Below are 18,064 nucleotides of genomic sequence, written 5' to 3' on the forward strand. Positions count from 1 at the left end.
GGTCCGTCATGGACCCTTATCAAGGCTCTAGGACGGACCAACAATGGTCCAGCACGGACCGAAACGTTACTTTTGCTTCCTCTGTGGGTTGCTTTATTATTAGTATTACTATTATTAGTATTATTATTATGTTCTTATTTCGATTCTAACAGTTACTTTATAGCGTCTTTTTTGGACGCTATAACAATAACACTTAAGAGACGCAGACACACAACACATTCCTCTACCTTACAGATTAACGCAACACCTGACTAAATATTATTTAACAAGTAGCCAATAACCAATGAGAACTTTCAAGCGTGTAAGCTGCCATCCTCTGACTCAGTATGTCGGCTTCCTTGCCGGTGTTGTGTATCTTGTGTGCACTCAACCTCACACACGGACGGCGGGCGTCGCTGCCTCCACACGGACGGCGGGCGTCGCTGCCTCCACACGGACGGCGGGCGTCGCTGCCTCCACACGGACGGCGGGCGTCGCTGCCTCCACACGGACGGCGGGCGTCGCTGCCTCCACACGGACGGCGGGCGTCGCTGCCTCCACACGGACGGCGGGCGTCGCTGCCTCCACACGGACGGCGGGCGTCGCTGCCTCCACACGGACGGCGGGCGTCGCTGCCTCCACACGGACGGCGGGCGTCGCTGCCTCCACACGGACGGCGGGCGTCGCTGCCTCCACACGGACGGCGGGCGTCGCTGCCTTGAGCACAACAACTAGGAAAAAGATGACCTCTAGCGGCAGCTTCTGGCACCAATATAATGATACCAACGATGCCAATATAGTCCACTATATTATGCGCTTCAGCTTCCAATACACACATGAACAGCAGCCGGAGAACTTGAGAACACAGTTTCCGTGAAGAGAACCTGTACAACTCGTGGGGGTATCCTTGTGATGAACCCGAGGCAGTAAACTTGAAACTATCGCAGGTAAACTTCAGGTTATTGTTGCTGGGGGGAAACTCGAATATTTCTGCTGAACTTGTGAACAGACCAAATATAGAACAGTTCGTAATGAACAGTGAATTTGTAGAGCACAGTAGCAGCCGTGTAAGACTCGGACAATACTTTAGTGCGTGCGTGTGTTTTTGAGTGAGGAGAGTGCGCGCTGTAGTGTGTGCGAGTGGTGGGTCGAGAGGACTATGCCTCAGCACGGAGCTGAACCAGCTTTATATCTGTGCTATCAGCTGAGGGCGTGTGCAGTTATCAAATCAGAGAGCACCTGCTCACTACGTGGTCATTATGCCTGGCTGGTAGGGAGGCACGGGCACGCCCTCCCCACGCCCCCCTCAACACAAAGACCCGGGACACGTCTCCCGTCGCGTGCGCGCGTTGTGAACTCGCGCGCGCACACGTACATCTTATGGAGTTTGTATAGCATTCAGAGTCAGTTGGGGAGAAGAATAACTCACTCACTAGAGGAGAAGAACTCACGATCGATCGAGAGTGAGTGAGTGAGTGAGTGAGTGAGTGAGTGAGTTCGAGCTCCTACCTTACTTTGCTGTTACCCTGCGATGATTTCAGGGGCTTAGCGTCCTCGCGGCCCGGTCCTCGACCAGGCCTCCTGCTTGCTGGACTGATCAACAAGGTTGTTTCGCAGCCTGACGTATGAATCACAGCCTGGTTGATCAGGTATCCTTTGGAGGTGTTTATCAAGTTCTCGCTTGAACACTGTGAGGGGTCAGCCAGTTATGTCTATTATGTGTAGCGGAAGCGTATTGAACAGTCTCGGGCCTCTGATGTTGCTAGAGTTCTCTCTCAGAGTACCTATTGCACCTCTGCTCTTCAACGGGGGTATTCTGCACATCCTGCCATGCCTCCTGGTCTCATGTGGTGTTATTTATGTGTGCAGATTTGGGACCAGCCCCTCTAATATTTTCCACGTATAAATTATTATGTATCTCTCCTGCCTGCGCTCAAGAGAATACAGATTTAGGCAATTTAGTCGGTTCCAATAGTTTAGATATTTTACCGAGTGGAATCTAGCTATAAATGTACTCTGCACACTCTCCAGGTCAGCAATTTCTCCAGCTTTGAAAGGGGCTGTCATTGTGCAGCAGTACTCCACTCTAGAGAGCTCTAGCGTCTTGGAACAGCATCTCTAGTTTGAAAGGTACTTGTTATCCAACCTGTCATTATTCTTCCAGTTGTGACGGATACTTTATTGTGTTCTTTAAAGGTAAGGTTTTCCGAAATGAATACATCCAAAACCTTTACTTTACTTTTTCGTTGTATGTTATGATTTGACTGAGTTTTGTACGTGGTTTCTGCTTATACATTTTCATTTTTTTTCCGTAGCGCCTGAGCTGGAACTTGTCTTCATGTAATACTATATTTTGTGTACTCCACTCAAAGACACATTTACATCTGATTGGAGATTTGCCGTGTCCTCTAAGTTGTCTACTCTCATAAATCCTAGTGTCATCTACAAACGATGATACAGTGCTATAGGTTGTGTCTTTGTCTATGTCCGATATGAGGATGGGAAAAGTACTGGAGCAAGCACAGTACCCTGGGGGACTGTACTGGAGCAAGCACAGTACCCTGGGGGACTGTACTGGAGCAAGCACAGTACCCTGGGGGGACTGAGCTCTTCACGGTTCATGGTCTGAATTTGATTTTGTTGACTATCACACATTGGGTTCTTCCATTCACTTGGGCTCAAGAAGACTTGAACCGAGGACCCTACGCGTGACCGAGCTATTGAGAAGTCCTAATAAGGAAAGTTTCCAGAATCATCATCCTACTGTCAAACTGGAATTTTCTACTTTCCCTGACTACTACTACTACTACTGAAGGTCAGAGGAATTAAGTCATAAATTAATCAATATAAATTGTCCCTCTCAGAGGCCGGGGTTGGGGAGTAGAAGAACTCCCAGAAGCCCATCAACCAGGTATCAACCAGGTTGTAGGGTGTCACATGGAGAGAGAGCGGCCTGGGAGGAGGTGAGCTGGGTGGGTGACTTGCCTGGGAGAGCGCTAGCTAAAAGGAGTATACTCCCTCGTGGGAGAGTGGCTGCATGCGGTGACAAAGAGAAGGAGGGAGGGAGGGTCGAGGGAGATAGTGTGCCGGCCCTCACAACAGATAACACAGCATAATGGGTAGACAATACCTGTGGGCGGGTCCAGGGGGCGGGACGATAACCTCCTGCTATGCAAACACGCATTGCATCACCATTACACACAACACACACACACACACAAACACACACACAGAGCCAGAGCTCACCCCCCGCAAACACAACTAGGTGAGTACACACAAACACACACACAAACACAAACACACACACAAACACACACACTGATTATTTTAAGCCTTCCAGAAAGAACAGAGGAAACCAAGGATGAAGGCTTCCGAAGGAGGATCTGCCACACTGCCCCTTACACTACCACGCCTGTACGAGGCCGAGAGACCTGGTAGCAGTTTACTGACTAGGTTCATATGCAACAGCACAGCGACATGGAATTATTAGACCACAAACTGGTATTTGTCAATGAGGTGGCACCTCCTAATGAGACGATAAGGTGACCCAAGAGATATTGAAGGCTAAAGAAAGGTATATCTTGAATATGACAAATATAGATGAAATAACGAGAGGTAGAACAGCACAGGGAAAGACCAAGAAGGAGGAAGAGGGAGCGAATTATTAGGGTGGGATGGAGGATGGGAATAGTGCCCAACCACTTGGGACAATCGAGGATTGAACGCCGACCTGCATTAAATGAGATTTTTCTTTCTTTCTCTACCATTCCTTCCCCTCCGTCCCATCCCAAATCCTTATCCTGACCCCTTCCCAGTGCTATATAGTCGTAATGGCTTGGCGCTTTCCCTTGATAATTCTTTTCCTTCCTTTCTTATTCTTACGTTCCCATTCTTACATCCATCCCATCCGTAGCTGCCGCCTTGCTCTTAGTAATTTCTTCCTCCTCACCTCTCTCTTCCTTAATGCTCATACCTCCCTCATTCCTATTGCACAAAACACTCAAAATGCAATCATACACAGACACAAAAGCTGCACTTCAAATATTAAGACAAAAACAGTAGAAAGATGACGTGGAAATAATTACCACCATTTTGTATCTTGGAGCAGTCCCTAAAGGTAAAGGACTCAACATAACCTTAAACTGGATCCCATCCTATCTTGGAATCCCATTAAATGAGAAAGCCGATGAAATTGCTAAATTGGCACCTCATCAACCAGTGATACATAAAACAATTCAACCCAGCCTAGAGAACATAAAAAAATCACCAAAAAACTCTCACACCTCAACAAAGCCCATCTACACCAGAGAGTAGCTCAAGGTTCGCCATCTGCAATATGGTATCTTCAGGCAACCATATTAGAAAGGTTAAATATACCAAAAGGAATCCACAGGGAAATAGCAGTTAGGTTATATAGACTACGTCTAAGTTACAGATGCAACTGGGAGATTGGTGAACCCTGACAGAGAGAATGCATCTTCTGCCAAACTGTCACGGAAAAGCCATTACTTCACTATCTTCTGGAATGTGAAGCAACCAACGACCTTAGAAGAGCTTTAAGAGTCCCTGAATCTTGCAGTAACCACCCTGAAGCCATCAACACTGCCACTCTCCTGGTCAAAAAAGGTGTCCAACAGCTCGAGACCCTCATAAAGACTGTCAAGCAGTATCCTCCCTCGCGATAGCAGCTTGACGATTAAATGCGACCTCAGAACACTGAATAGATTTACTGAACAAAATTTGTTACCACTTACGGGCTATTAATACCCGTGCCAACTCTTGTGTGCGGCTTAATCTTTATCAATCAATCAATCTACCTCATTCCTATTACGGGCTCACCATAGCCCGTGCTACATGGACATTTCGTTCTGAATATCTAAATCTAAAACAACAACCTTAATCCTAAGACCAAACCACCAACTACGGATGGTTCAGACTCGGCACAAATATGACACCTACTCGGTACAAGTCTTCATCATAGAGGCCACCTCACCAAAGACGGCACAGCTCCACCTTTATAAATACTGGTACCTGGTTGATGGGGTTCTGGGAGTTCTTCTACTCCCCAAGCCCGGCCCGAGGCCAGGCTTGGGGAGTATGGATTCCATGCTGGAGCCGCATACTCCAGAATTGGTCTGACATATGTGGTATATAATGTTCTGAAAGATTCCTTACACAAGTTTCTAAAGGTGTGTATGTGTGTGTGGCGGGGGGGGGGGGGGGGGGTTGATTGTCGACAGTTGAGAGGCGGGCCGAAAGAGCAGAGCTCAACCCCCGCAAGCACAACTAGATGAACACCAATTTAGACTTCAGTAGGCCCACCCCTCGTATTTAGTGAAAACTCTGGTGTGATTGGAGTTAGGGGTGGAGGGCGAGGACCTCCCTTAGGAGAGGGCCCTTCTGGGGCCTACCCTAACAGTCACCAGAGGCCGCCCACACCGCGCCATGAATATGGGTGAGAAATGCTTCAAGTATTCTGCGCCTCTTACACTTGGGCTTTACCATCTCTTCTGACTCACCGCCACACCCACCTGCCTCCCCTACTTCACCACCCACACAACACACACACCTTGAGGTACTCACACCCCTTCTTCACCACCCACACAACACACACACCTTGAGGTACTCACACAAGACACACACCTTGAGGTACTCACACAAGACACACCTTGAGGTACTCACACAAGACACACCTTGAGGTACTCACACAACACACACACCTTGAGGTACTCACACAAGACACACACCTTGAGGTACTCACACAACACACACACCTTGAGGTACTCACACAAGACACACCTTGAGGTACTCACACAACACACACACCTTGAGGTACTCACACAAGACACACACCTTGAGGTACTCACACAAGACACACACCTTGAGGTACTCACACAAGACACACCTTGAGGTACTCACACAAGACACACACCTTGAGGTACTCACACAAGACACACACCTTGAGGTACTCACACAAGACACAACGGTTGAGGTACTCACCAAAGTCCAACGGGTATATCATAGAGTTGATATCGAGGATTAGGTCCATCTTGAAGGACTCGCTCTCACAGTGCAGCCTCGACACTGAAAAAGACACAACAGTAAGAAACTAGTCACAATGGCGAGGGTAGTAACATTTCATTCATTAGAATCATCGAGGATTCGAACTCTGGCCTCAAAAGTACGCGACTGTTGTCCGACCGACCAGGTCAGTAGTGAGTAGCCATGGTTTGGGTGGTTGGACAACGGCCTTGTAATTTTTCAAGCCCGGGTGCGCATCTCTGCTGAACCAAGTGAATGGAAACAACACCGTAAATGACCTACAATGTGAATTAATCCAAACACTGTATACTACAAATTACTAGTCTTCACATCCTGGACCTACTACACCTGGAGGCAGATCACTTGTGCAACACCTGTTCCAAGGTCAGGGTCGGGACCTGCATGGAGGTGAAGGATTACATACTGACATAGGTCCTTGTCAGGCCTACTATGCTCCTGCCAGCATAGTAAGCTCCATAGTAGCATCATTTTCGTCTGCAACTCTGCCAAACTCCCCGCCCCACCGCCTCCTATTCACTATTTATTTCTCCGCTAGTCATTTGGCCCCATGCCAACTCATGTACAAAGTGGTACAACATGTTGGGGCCCATCAGTCTCTGGAGGGTTATTAAACGTAAGAACCACAACAGCTTACTGACTGTCGGAAAATCCGACACCATTTAATAATCATACAGATAATAGCTGTATTGTATAAACAAGTTACCCATAGAAAACGTAACTTGTAGTGGAATTACCGTCTAAAGAAAACGGGATATCATCACCACATACTATTATAATTCACCACCTATTATGGTGGGAATTATTCTTAAATACATTAGTCTTTGGACTTTACCATCATAAAACATCTTATATAAATTAACTTAATTATCAATATTAAAGTAGAGTAAATGTGACCCTTCTATCACTTTCTGAAATCTGAACAATGTAAGCTAGGCGTCAGAGGAGGAGGGCGGCCATTGTTGTGTCACCTCCGAGACGTGTGGAGCAAATTCGGCTCCTATCATTCTGGACAATGTCGGCCAGTAACGTCAATAGTATGGAGTGTTAAACAGCCATTGTTTATATTGAGACCAGAGGCTCACACGGGAGCAAATTCGGCTCCTGTTAAATTTACTTGGACGTAGTGTTATGGAAACCAAAGGTACCATCTCCAACACGATGTCTACAATTCAAGTTAAGTCTATCCGAAACCCGTTTATCATTCATTTATGGCCATTAATGTCAGGATATAGGGTGAGCCGGTTAGATCACGTGGAAGCCTCAAACTAAAGGTAATTAAGCCAGGTCTTCAATGTTCCATGTACAGTTTTCTCTGAAATACTTGTCATATATAGGTTTCTGGCTTCACAGCTAGCGCACTTTTGACAGGTCAAGACGAGGAAGCAAGATTTGTGCACCAGTTACTGGGTGATATGGAAGCTACCTCAAAGAGGATAATTTGGTGTCTACACCCTAGTTATACCTGGTGGACTAGCGAGCTGTACTATAAGATAAGGAACCTTTTCAATGTATGTAGTTACTGTAGTTTGATTGGCTGCATATATATAATTTAATAACCCCCCCTAATGTGTAGAGGATCGATTTGTGAGATTAAGAGATTATTGCAGAAATACAGTCCACTTATCATTATACAAATTGCTATCGAAGTATATAAATTAACGTAAATATAAATTCATATAAATTAAATAAATATAAATCTCACAGGTCGGTTCCCACACTGACCAACCAGCAAGTACAGTATACTTTAGGTATACTTCAGCCCTGGACATAGTCCAGCACTGAAGCAAACTCTCAATGTATATACAGCATATATACAGTGTACATACACCGAGAAATTGGTGTTATGTACACCCATATGTTCAGGAACAATAAATAGACCTTCGACGAGCAACCGGCTTCCTGTCTCCGTCGATCCCAGTAGAGATAGTGTAGTCTTCAGGTATATATACAATGTGCGACTATCAACCCAAACCTGACTGTTCTGTACATATTTAAAGTTATATACACAACCTGTAATATATACATGTAACTGAAAACTCACACCCCAGAAGTGACTCGAACCCATACTGTCAGAAGCACTCTGCAACTGATGTACAGGATCCCTTAAGCACTCGACAATCACGACCAGACAAAAGAGGGTGGTAGCCGAGGCTAATTCCCCATCCTCCCGCCGGCACTTTGGTGGTAATCTTGGGCATGGTATTTTATCAAATCACCTCATTCTTTGGGGCACACGTGAGGGACACAAATGCGAACAAGCCTGAACGGTCTCCATCCTGTACAGGTTACGGGATCCTGTACATCAGTTGCAGAGTGCTTCTGGCAGTATGGGTTCGAGTCACTTCTGGGGTGTGAGTTTTCAGTTACATATATGCCTGGAGACCGTTCGCACACACACACACACACAATTTTATATATATATATATATATATATATATATATATATATATATATATATATATAATACTAGGCCCAAAATAAAAGCATAAACTACAAAACAAAATTATGCACGGCGATATTTTGTGTATCGACATATTTACATCATATTGTTGAGAGACAATCGGGGATCCCGAGTTCGATTCCAGCGCCGGACACATATTGTTAGGCACATTTCCTTCACCTAATCCATCTGTTCACCTAGCAATAAATAGGTACGCGGGACTCGAGCACTTGTTGTGGGGTTGTATTCTGAGAAGGTCTTTAATTCGACCTCGGAAGGGGGGGGGGGAAGGGGCTTCGATATAAGCCTAACGTGTATAAAAAGACACTGGCTGCCTGTTCCTGGACAACTAATTATTATCAGTGCATACCGCCTCTTTGGCTAAGTTAGCGCTAAAAGCCATAAAAGAAAACGTTGTTCATCCACACAGAAGAAAATGGACGTTATTCATGGGACACTGTCTTTTCAGCTTAACACCAAGAGGCTACCAGTAACGTCAAGCGTGCATTTTCCCCTAAAAAATATTTGATGAACTTAAAAATGAACTTGATAAAAATGTTTAACGAGGAATTTAAAGCTATGAACCTGGGATAGAACCCGATATAATGAATGCACACAAAATTTGTTTACATTTAGAAAAAAAATAACAAGTAATGATTAGAAAATAGGCTTGGTGATGTGTGGGACAAATTACCAAGTAACATTGTAGCAGCGCCTCATCCCTTTGTGTGCATTTATACCTCAATAAAATTATTTCAATTTCAATGTGATCAGGTCAGGTGACAGAACTGTCTGGTGTACTATCAAGCCCCATTGTAGGGGAGACTAAGATAAACCTGTACCTAAACTTCTCTTCTTCCCCCTAGGTCAACTGAACCACCTCCACGATGCAACCCACAACAGCTGCCTAACTCCTGCAGTAAAGAAACTAAAATTACAAGAAACCTGCCCAACAACTTCCGCCTAATGGGGGGGAGGAAGATTGAACGATTTGTCTTGAGTTGAACACGTAGACCACTGCTGTAATTATTACAGTTGATGGTTTTGTAAATATTTACTGTTCAAACTGTACCAGGTGGTCATTATTGTTTGGTACAAACTTTTCACTGTAATGTCCAGCAGCTTGAGGGCCATTACAGCTGTACTGGCACACTCGTAGGTAATGATGTACTAGTCATCTGTAACTAAGCAGATTATAGTAATGATTAAAGTTATTAATATACTGTTTCTTTGTTTCATATTATTCAATGACAAATTATCCAAGTCTTTTGCAAGTTGTTATCGAAATATGAACATTTGTGAATAATATTATGATTATAATTATTGTATAATTATTAGTTAAATTCAGATACTATTATACTTACTATAATTATATTAAAAATGAATATAATTATATTTCCATTATAATTACATTTTATGTGATTGAAGTTTAATTAACAATTAAATTTTAATTATAAAAACGCATTTTAATTATAACACATGTGCTTTGACTGTATCCATTGAGAGCATAGTACATTATAAAGTAATAATATATATTAATATTCTATAATCAAGGGCTAACGCTGTACAACATAAGGACCAAAGAGTCAGAGCTCAACCCCCGCAAGCACAACTAGGTATGTACAACTAGGTAAGTACCACCATGAAGCCATAATTTAATTTCTCCCTTGACAAGAGTGCCAGCAGAGAATACCTCTCCCTAAACTAGTACTGTCCTTGCATCACTGTAGAGTCCGGCACGGCCTCCACCCCCTCCCATCTCCACAATACAATATGCCAACGTTGAGAGCGGCGCTTCATCCAACAGAGTGCACGTGTCTGGCTCGTCAAGGGACAATTTACCAGCGTTAAAAACGTGTTCCGACAGATGTTAGCCGGGGTAGGCTTTACACCCATGATGACTGGTCGGGTTTACTGGCCGTCCTCCTATTTTTTTGGGTGATCTGGGAGACCTCCCGGTACTGGTGCTATTGAACACATCCAACTTGCACCCATCCTCTCCTAATCCATAGCTTTTATTTTACGGAATCTAATAATCATTAATACAAATCGACGGATTTGTATATATTGAAGTATATTTGCATTATTGACATTTTCAATGAATCGACCTGGATAGGGTACCAGGCTGTTGTTTGGAGCAGCCCGCAGGCCCACATACCCACCCCAGTCCGCTTGGTCCGGAACTTCTTTTAGAAAACAGTCTAGTTTTCTCTTGAAGACGTCCACGGTTGTTCCGGCAATATTTCTTATGCTCGCTGGTAGGAGGTTGAAGCTGGCTTGCTTGGGTTGGTACGTATGTGGTTAAACAAAAGCTTGTCTTTTGTTTACAGTGACAAATGGCGGGAGAGCAGGTTGTGATGGTCCACCTGGAGCACTGCTGGATCACACACGGTCATCACCTTCCTCTCACACTTCCTTCTCACCTGGCTTTCTTGCCTTGGTCCTGCCCTCTCTTCTAGCCTGCTTTCTCCAACTTCTGCCTCTCTGCCCAACCCGTTCTCTCGAACGTTCACAACGCCACTAAGCTGATGTACTAAATACACGAAACTCAATTGTTTACGTTTGAACTTTTCTCGAAGTGCCTTGTTCCTTTCCTATGTTCGAACTGCACCTCTCTTGCAATACTTCACCCACGTACTTCACACGGCACAACCCCTGGCCCGACTACGAACAACAGTAATATATACACTGACACGACAAAATATTTCATTTGCAATTACTGATACGGATAAATTCATAAATGCGCCTTTGGTGGCGGGCGCAGCTTGGACGAGCATACCCTGAGGATGGGTCGAGTATTGTGCTGTTGTCGACAGCGCATCTAGTTGCTGCTTCACTTTCCAGCAAAAATAATCAAATTCAATTACTGAACAATTATTTGATATATAAAAGTGGACGATAACCCGCACAATAAAAGCAACGTAGACTCTTATCTGTTGAGGATTTCAAGAGTCCTACTCCCTGGTGTTTACCAGGTCTGTGAAGCTGTGTGTCTCTCTTAGCCCAAAAACCTACAGAGCCATCACAACCAGGGCGTTGAGGCTGTTTGCCTTTGTAGCCTAAAGGCCTACATAGCCATCACAGCCAGGCTGATCAGGTATCTCCGGCAGAAACGTGCCCCAGTTCTCTCTTCATAGCTTCAACTCGAGTTCCAGCAACATATCCGATATGTTCGAGAGCAGGAGTTTAAGGTAAAGCAAGTCTTCAGGTGAAGTGACGGATGGCGCTGAGTCACGCCGAAGGACCAAGTATACTGTGAGTGTGTATAGATGACTGAAGCCTTGACAAAGAGGCTGGGTGGGTAGGAGTGTGTAGACTGCCTGGCACGTGTAGAGAAATAAGAACATAAGAACAAAGGTAACTGCAGAAGGCCTATTGGCCCATACGAGGCAGCTCCTCTGTGGCATACCACAACACATCAGCACGCTCCCACATTACATTACCGAATGCCCAGTTATTAGATCATTCAGACCCGTTGGCATGAGGTACCTAGAGCTTTGCATTTACTTTATTCACTCTCGTGTTCTTGAAGATATCCTCATAATGCACCCAAAATTTGTCAGTGCAGGCTACTGAACATATGGCTCCATACAGGGCCATATGTTCGTAGTTCGTAGTCCACATTCAAAGTCGAGATGGGGACTTCTAGTATCACTGCTATCTTATTCACTCTTGTGTTGATGATATCCTTATAATGCTCCTGGAGTCTGTCAGTGCAAACTACTTATCACGTGCCTCTGTGTGATGGAGATTTTTAGCATCACATAGCTAGCTTTGTGACACACTGTACTCCCCTTCATATAGTCTAGGGCAGCTGCACAAATGCAGATGTACCTAATATATTAATAATAAAAAAAGCAGTCTGTCCCTCGGACAATTCGTCACGTCTATGACTGGAGGACTGGGAGTAGCGTGACCAGCGCCCCCTACACTGCTCACACAACACCCACATAAGAACATAAGAACAAAGGCAACTGCAGAAGGCCTATTGGCCCATACGAGGCAGCTCCTATTTATAACCACCCAATCCCACTCATATACTTGTCCAACCCGCGCTTGAAACAATCGAGGGACCCCACCTCCACAATGTTACACGGCAATTGGTTCCACAAATCAACAACCCTGTTACTGAACCAGTATTTACCCAAGTCTTTCCTAAATCTAAACTTATCCAATTTAAACATAAAAGCCGTTCCCAGCGCAACACACACACGCACGTACGCACGCACGTGCGCCTCACTAACGTCAACACCTTAAAAAGAACGGTGTTTTAACATTGTTTTCGGTATTTAGCAATGTGAACTAAATACCTGATTATGTACAAGACGAGAGAAGATATTAGCAGGAAGCACTAGGCCAGCATGGCTATAGCACGTGGAAGGGTTGTGAGGCCAGGATAGGGGATGGTAGGACGTATTGCAGCAATGCTGACCAACCACTTGGGACATCGAGGATCGAACTCGTCAGACGCTGCATGAAGCAAGGTCGTCCTGGCTTTACCACCCAGTCTAATAAAAGGACTAACATATTTCTTAATTTATTTCAAAATTAGAAATATGTTTATCTTTGATGTTTAGTATAAATAACAAACATCACAATGTGGTGACAATTTGACTCATCAGCCACGTCACCAGACTCGACTCTGCAACTAAGCGGCCCTCGGCAAGGTTAACGACAGTTGACAACCTTCAATAGGGCAACACACACACACACACACACACACACACACACACACACACACACACACACACACACACACACACACACACACATTTGTAATTGGAATTACAAATAAAGCAAATGAGCTTGGAGAACTGGTACTAGAGGAAAACCCAGACATAATAGCCCTCACAGAAACAAAGATCACGAAAACAATAACAAATGCAGTGTTTCCACAGGACTATTATGTTATGCGGAAAGAGAGGGAAGGAAGAGGTGGGGGTGGTGTAGCTCTGCTGGTAAGAAAAGGCTGGGATTTTGAGGAGATGGATATTCAGGGCTGTGAAGGTTTCAGTGACTACATAGCAGGTACTGTAACAAATGGAGGGAAAAAAATTATAGTCGCAGTCATATATAATCCACCACCAAATGACAGAAGACCTAGACAGGAATATGATAGAAACAACATGGCCACCATTAACATAATAGAAAGAGCAGCTTCTGTTGCTAGCAGGAATGGATCTGGACTACTAATTATGGGAGACTTCAACCATGGGAAGATAGATTGGAAGAACAGAGACCCGCATGGAGGACCAGAAACATGGAGAGCTAAGCTGCTGGACGTGGCAACAAGAAACTTTCTAAGCCAGCATACCAAAGAGCCAACAAGAATGAGAGGAGAAGATGAACCAGCAATGCTTGATTTGATATTTACCCTAAATGAATGGGATATAAGGGAAGTTAAGATGGAAGCGCCCTTGGGAATGAGTGACCACAGTGTATTGAACTTTGAGTACCTGGTAGAGCTAGGACTTATCTCCCCCCAAAAAGAACTAGGAATCAAAAGGCTGGCATACCGAAAGGGGAATTATGAACAGATGAGAAGTTTCCTAAGTGAAATACCTTGGGACACAGACCTCAGAGACAAGTCTGTACAGGGTATGATGGACTATGTTACCCAAAAGTGTCAGGAGGCAGTAAACAGGTTCATCCCGGCCCAAAGGGAAAAATCCGAGAAGCAACAAAAGAATCCATGGTATAATAGGGCATGTATGGAAGCGAAGAAACTGAACAAGAAGGCGTGGAGGAACTTCCGGAATAACAGAACACCAGAAAGCAGGGAGAGATACCAGAGAACCAGGAATGAGTACGTCAGGGTGAGAAGAGAAGCAGAGAAAATTTTTGAAAATGATATAGCAAACAAAGCCAAGACCGAACCAAAGCTACTCCACAGTCACATCAGAAGGAAAACAACAGTGAAAGAACAGGTATTGAAACTTAGAACAGGCGAGGACAGGTATACAGAGAATGACAGAGAGGTGTGTGAGGAACTCAACAAGAGGTTCCAGGAGGTCTTCACAATAGAACAGGGTGAGGTCACTGTGCTAGGAGAAAGGGAAGTAAACCAGGCGGCCTTGGAGGAGTTCGAAATTACGAGAGAGGAGGTCAAGAGACACCTGCTGGATCTGGATGTTAGAAAGGCGGTTGGTCCAGATGGGATCTCACCATGGGTACTGAAAGAGTGTGCAGAGGCACTTTGCTTGCCACTCTCCATAGTGTATAGTAAATCACTAGAGACGGGAGACCTACCAGAAATATGGAAGACGGCGAATGTGGTCCCAATATACAAAAAGGGCGACAGACAAGAGGCACTGAACTACAGGCCAGTGTCCTTGACTTGTATACCATGCAAGGTGATGGAGAAGATCGTGAGAAAAAACCTGGTAACACATCTGGAGAGAAGGGACTTCGTGACAAATCGCCAACATGGATTCAGGGAGGGTAAATCTTGCCTTACAGGCTTGATAGAATTCTACGATCAGGTGACACAGATTAAGCAAGAAAGAGAGGGCTGGGCGGACTGCATTTTCTTGGATTGTCGGAAAGCCTTTGACACAGTACCGCATAAGAGGCTGGTACATAAGCTGGAGAGACAGGCAGGTGTAGCTGGTAAGGTGCTCCAGTGGATAAGGGAGTATCTAAGCAATAGGAAGCAGAGAGTTACGGTGAGGGGTAAGACCTCCGACTGGCGTGAAGTCACCAGTGGAGTCCCACAGGGCTCTGTACTCGGTCCTATCTTGTTTCTGATATATGTAAATGATCTCCCGGAGGGTATCGATTCATTTCTCTCAATGTTTGCGGACGATGCTAAAATTATGAGAAGGATTAAAACAGAAGAGGACTGTTTGAGGCTTCAAGAAGACCTAGACAAGCTGAAGGAATGGTCGAACAAATGGTTGTTAGAGTTTAACCCAACCAAATGTAATGTAATGAAGATAGGTGTAGGGAGCAGGAGGCCAGATACAAGGTATCATCTGGGAGAGGAAATTCTTCAGGAGTCAGAGAAGGAAAAAGACTTGGGGGTTGATATCACGCCAGACCTGTCTCCTGCAGCACATATCAAGCGGATAACATCAGCGGCATATGCCAGGCTGGCCAACATACGAACGGCATTCAGAAACTTGTGTAAAGAATCATTCAGAACTTTGTATACCACATATGTCAGGCCAATCCTGGAGTATGCAGCCCCAGCATGGAGTCCATATCTAGTCAAGGATAAGACTAAACTGGAAAAGGTTCAAAGGTTTGCCACCAGACTAGTACCCGAGCTGAGAGGTATGAGCTACGAGGAGAGACTACGGGAATTAAACCTCACTTCGCTGGAAGACAGAAGAGTTAGGGGGGACATGATCACCACATTCAAGATTCTGAAGGGGATTGATAGGGTAGATAAAGACAGTCTATTTAACACAAGGGGAACACGCACAAGGGGACACAGGTGGAAACTGAGTGCCCAAATGAGCCACAGAGATATTAGAAAGAACTTTTTTAGTGTCAGAGTGGTTGACAAATGGAATGCATTAGGGGGTGATGTGGTGGAGGCTGACTCCATACACAGTTTCAAGTGTAGATATGACAGAGCCCGATAGGCTCAGGAATCTGTACACCTGTTGATTGACGGTTGAGAGGCGGGACCAAAGAGCCAGAGCTCAACCCCCGCAAACACAACTAGGTGAGTACAACTAGGTGAGTACACACACACACACACACACACACACACACACACACACACACACACACACACACACACACACACACACACACACACACACAACCTACACACCTACCTTTTTCAGTGTCTAGAGTAGTTAGTAAATGGAATGCATTAGGCAGTGATGTGGTGGGGGCTGACTCCATACACAGTTCCAAATGTAGATATGATAGAGCCCAGCAGGCTCAGGAATCTGTACACCAGTTGATTGACAGTTGAGAGGCGGGACCAAAGAGCCAGAGCTCAACCCCCGCAAGCACAAATAGGCGAGTACACACACACACCTGTCGAGTATGTGTTGCTACACCTGTCACCTGGTAGTGAAGAGATGCCACATGCACACAGCTCTAGCTACACACGTCATCCTGTACTCAGAGAGATCCCCTCAAGGGAATGGATTGGGAACTACTACATAATTACTGCTATTATCTACGCTATCCATCGTCAGGTGAAGGTTAGGTTTCATTACGTTTGGTTACGTTAATATTGTGTATTATTGACGATAATGTGATATAGAGAATTCGAAAACTTTTTCAGTGTGTCCGTGAATTCCGTTTACAGAAAACTCAATTCTTCAAAGAAAACGTCATCAGCATACACTTTTTTATATTTTAAACCAACGATTTATATGACAATAACGCTATAACTTGAGAATAATCTCTGTTTACGATGAAAGTTCACTTGCTTATGTACACGTAGATTATTACTGGAACCGTAACATGCTTTCAGACCATCACAACTATCTAGATAACTATCCAGGTGGTTTGAGAGGGAAGAGGGGGGGGGGGGAAGAGTCTCAAGGAAATGGATTTGCTCCGAGGACGGGCCGCAGACAAGCACATACTGAAGGAGTGTAAAGGGAGGTAATTACCATACACAACCACAGCACCGCTCATGTGCCAGGTAAGTTACGGGCTCACCATAGACCGTGCTACTTGGAACTAGTTCAGAGTAGCTGAATCTATAAACTACATACACAAGGACTCGTCCCAGGCAAGACCCTGGCTCGTATGAATGTGACACAAACGAAAGATCTACTTATAATGCACGGAAGGCAAACTAAGGAATAGAATATATAAAATAAGAAGTAATCTTGAGTACGGCACAATCTGGGCATGAACGTACCACAATTCCCGTGCGAAAACGGGAAAATGTTTTCCCCCTAGAAAATGGGAAACTGTTTCCCCCCCCCCAGCAAAAGAGGATGTGTGCGCAGGAAGCCCAACCAACAAGAAGTCACGATGAGAGCGCACGAGACAACAGAAGCGCACATGTAACCTTCATGGAAGTAATTAATAAATTAAATAACCAACTTTTTAACACTTACCTTTTTGAAGGTTTGAACTTGTGTTTCAGCTATATTTAGTATATCTGAAGGCTGAATGGTTGCCAGTTCGTTCTGACTAGCACACACACACACACACACACACACACACACACACACACACACACACACACACACACAGTTTATACACAGTTCACTCCATACACAGTTTCAAGTGTAGATATGACAGAGCCCGATAGGCTCAGGAATCTGTACACTTGTTGATTGACGGTTGAGAGGCGGGACCAAAGAGCCAGAGCTCAACCCCCGCAAACACAACTAGGTGAGTACAACTAGGTGAGTACACACACACACACACTATATTATAATATATTACACACACACTAAGTAACTATTTTACCTGACTAGAAACACACGAACCCAAGCAACCCAGCAGACCTATGTATAGAAAACGTCAATATTCCGGAGATTTCATTTAAACTAACACGTCGAATTTTTAACAGATTGGTCGATTCTGTAAAAAAAAAAGCGAGGTATGAGGCCGTGTTGCAGCAAGTAGCTAGGTTTTCCCCAGTGTTCTCCAGTT

The 18,064-nt window shown here is 44.8% G+C and overlaps 1 protein-coding gene across 9 annotated transcripts in view; it reads right to left on the reverse strand.

Moving 5' to 3' along the window:
* The window catches only part of Polr2H (DNA-directed RNA polymerases I, II, and III subunit Rpb8), a 293,413-nt gene that overhangs the window by 38,463 nt on the left and 236,886 nt on the right, over positions 1–18,064 (reverse strand). For all 9 annotated transcript variants that reach the window (XM_045738076.2, XM_069327767.1, XM_069327768.1 and 6 more), the window contains one exon: positions 5,980–6,063. In XM_045738076.2, coding sequence (XP_045594032.1) covers positions 5,980–6,063 — 84 coding nt within the window. The remainder of the gene's footprint in view (positions 1–5,979; positions 6,064–18,064) is intronic.

Source organism: Procambarus clarkii, chromosome 20, assembly GCF_040958095.1.
Source record: "Procambarus clarkii isolate CNS0578487 chromosome 20, FALCON_Pclarkii_2.0, whole genome shotgun sequence".
In the NCBI taxonomy this organism is placed as follows: domain Eukaryota; kingdom Metazoa; phylum Arthropoda; class Malacostraca; order Decapoda; family Cambaridae; genus Procambarus; species Procambarus clarkii.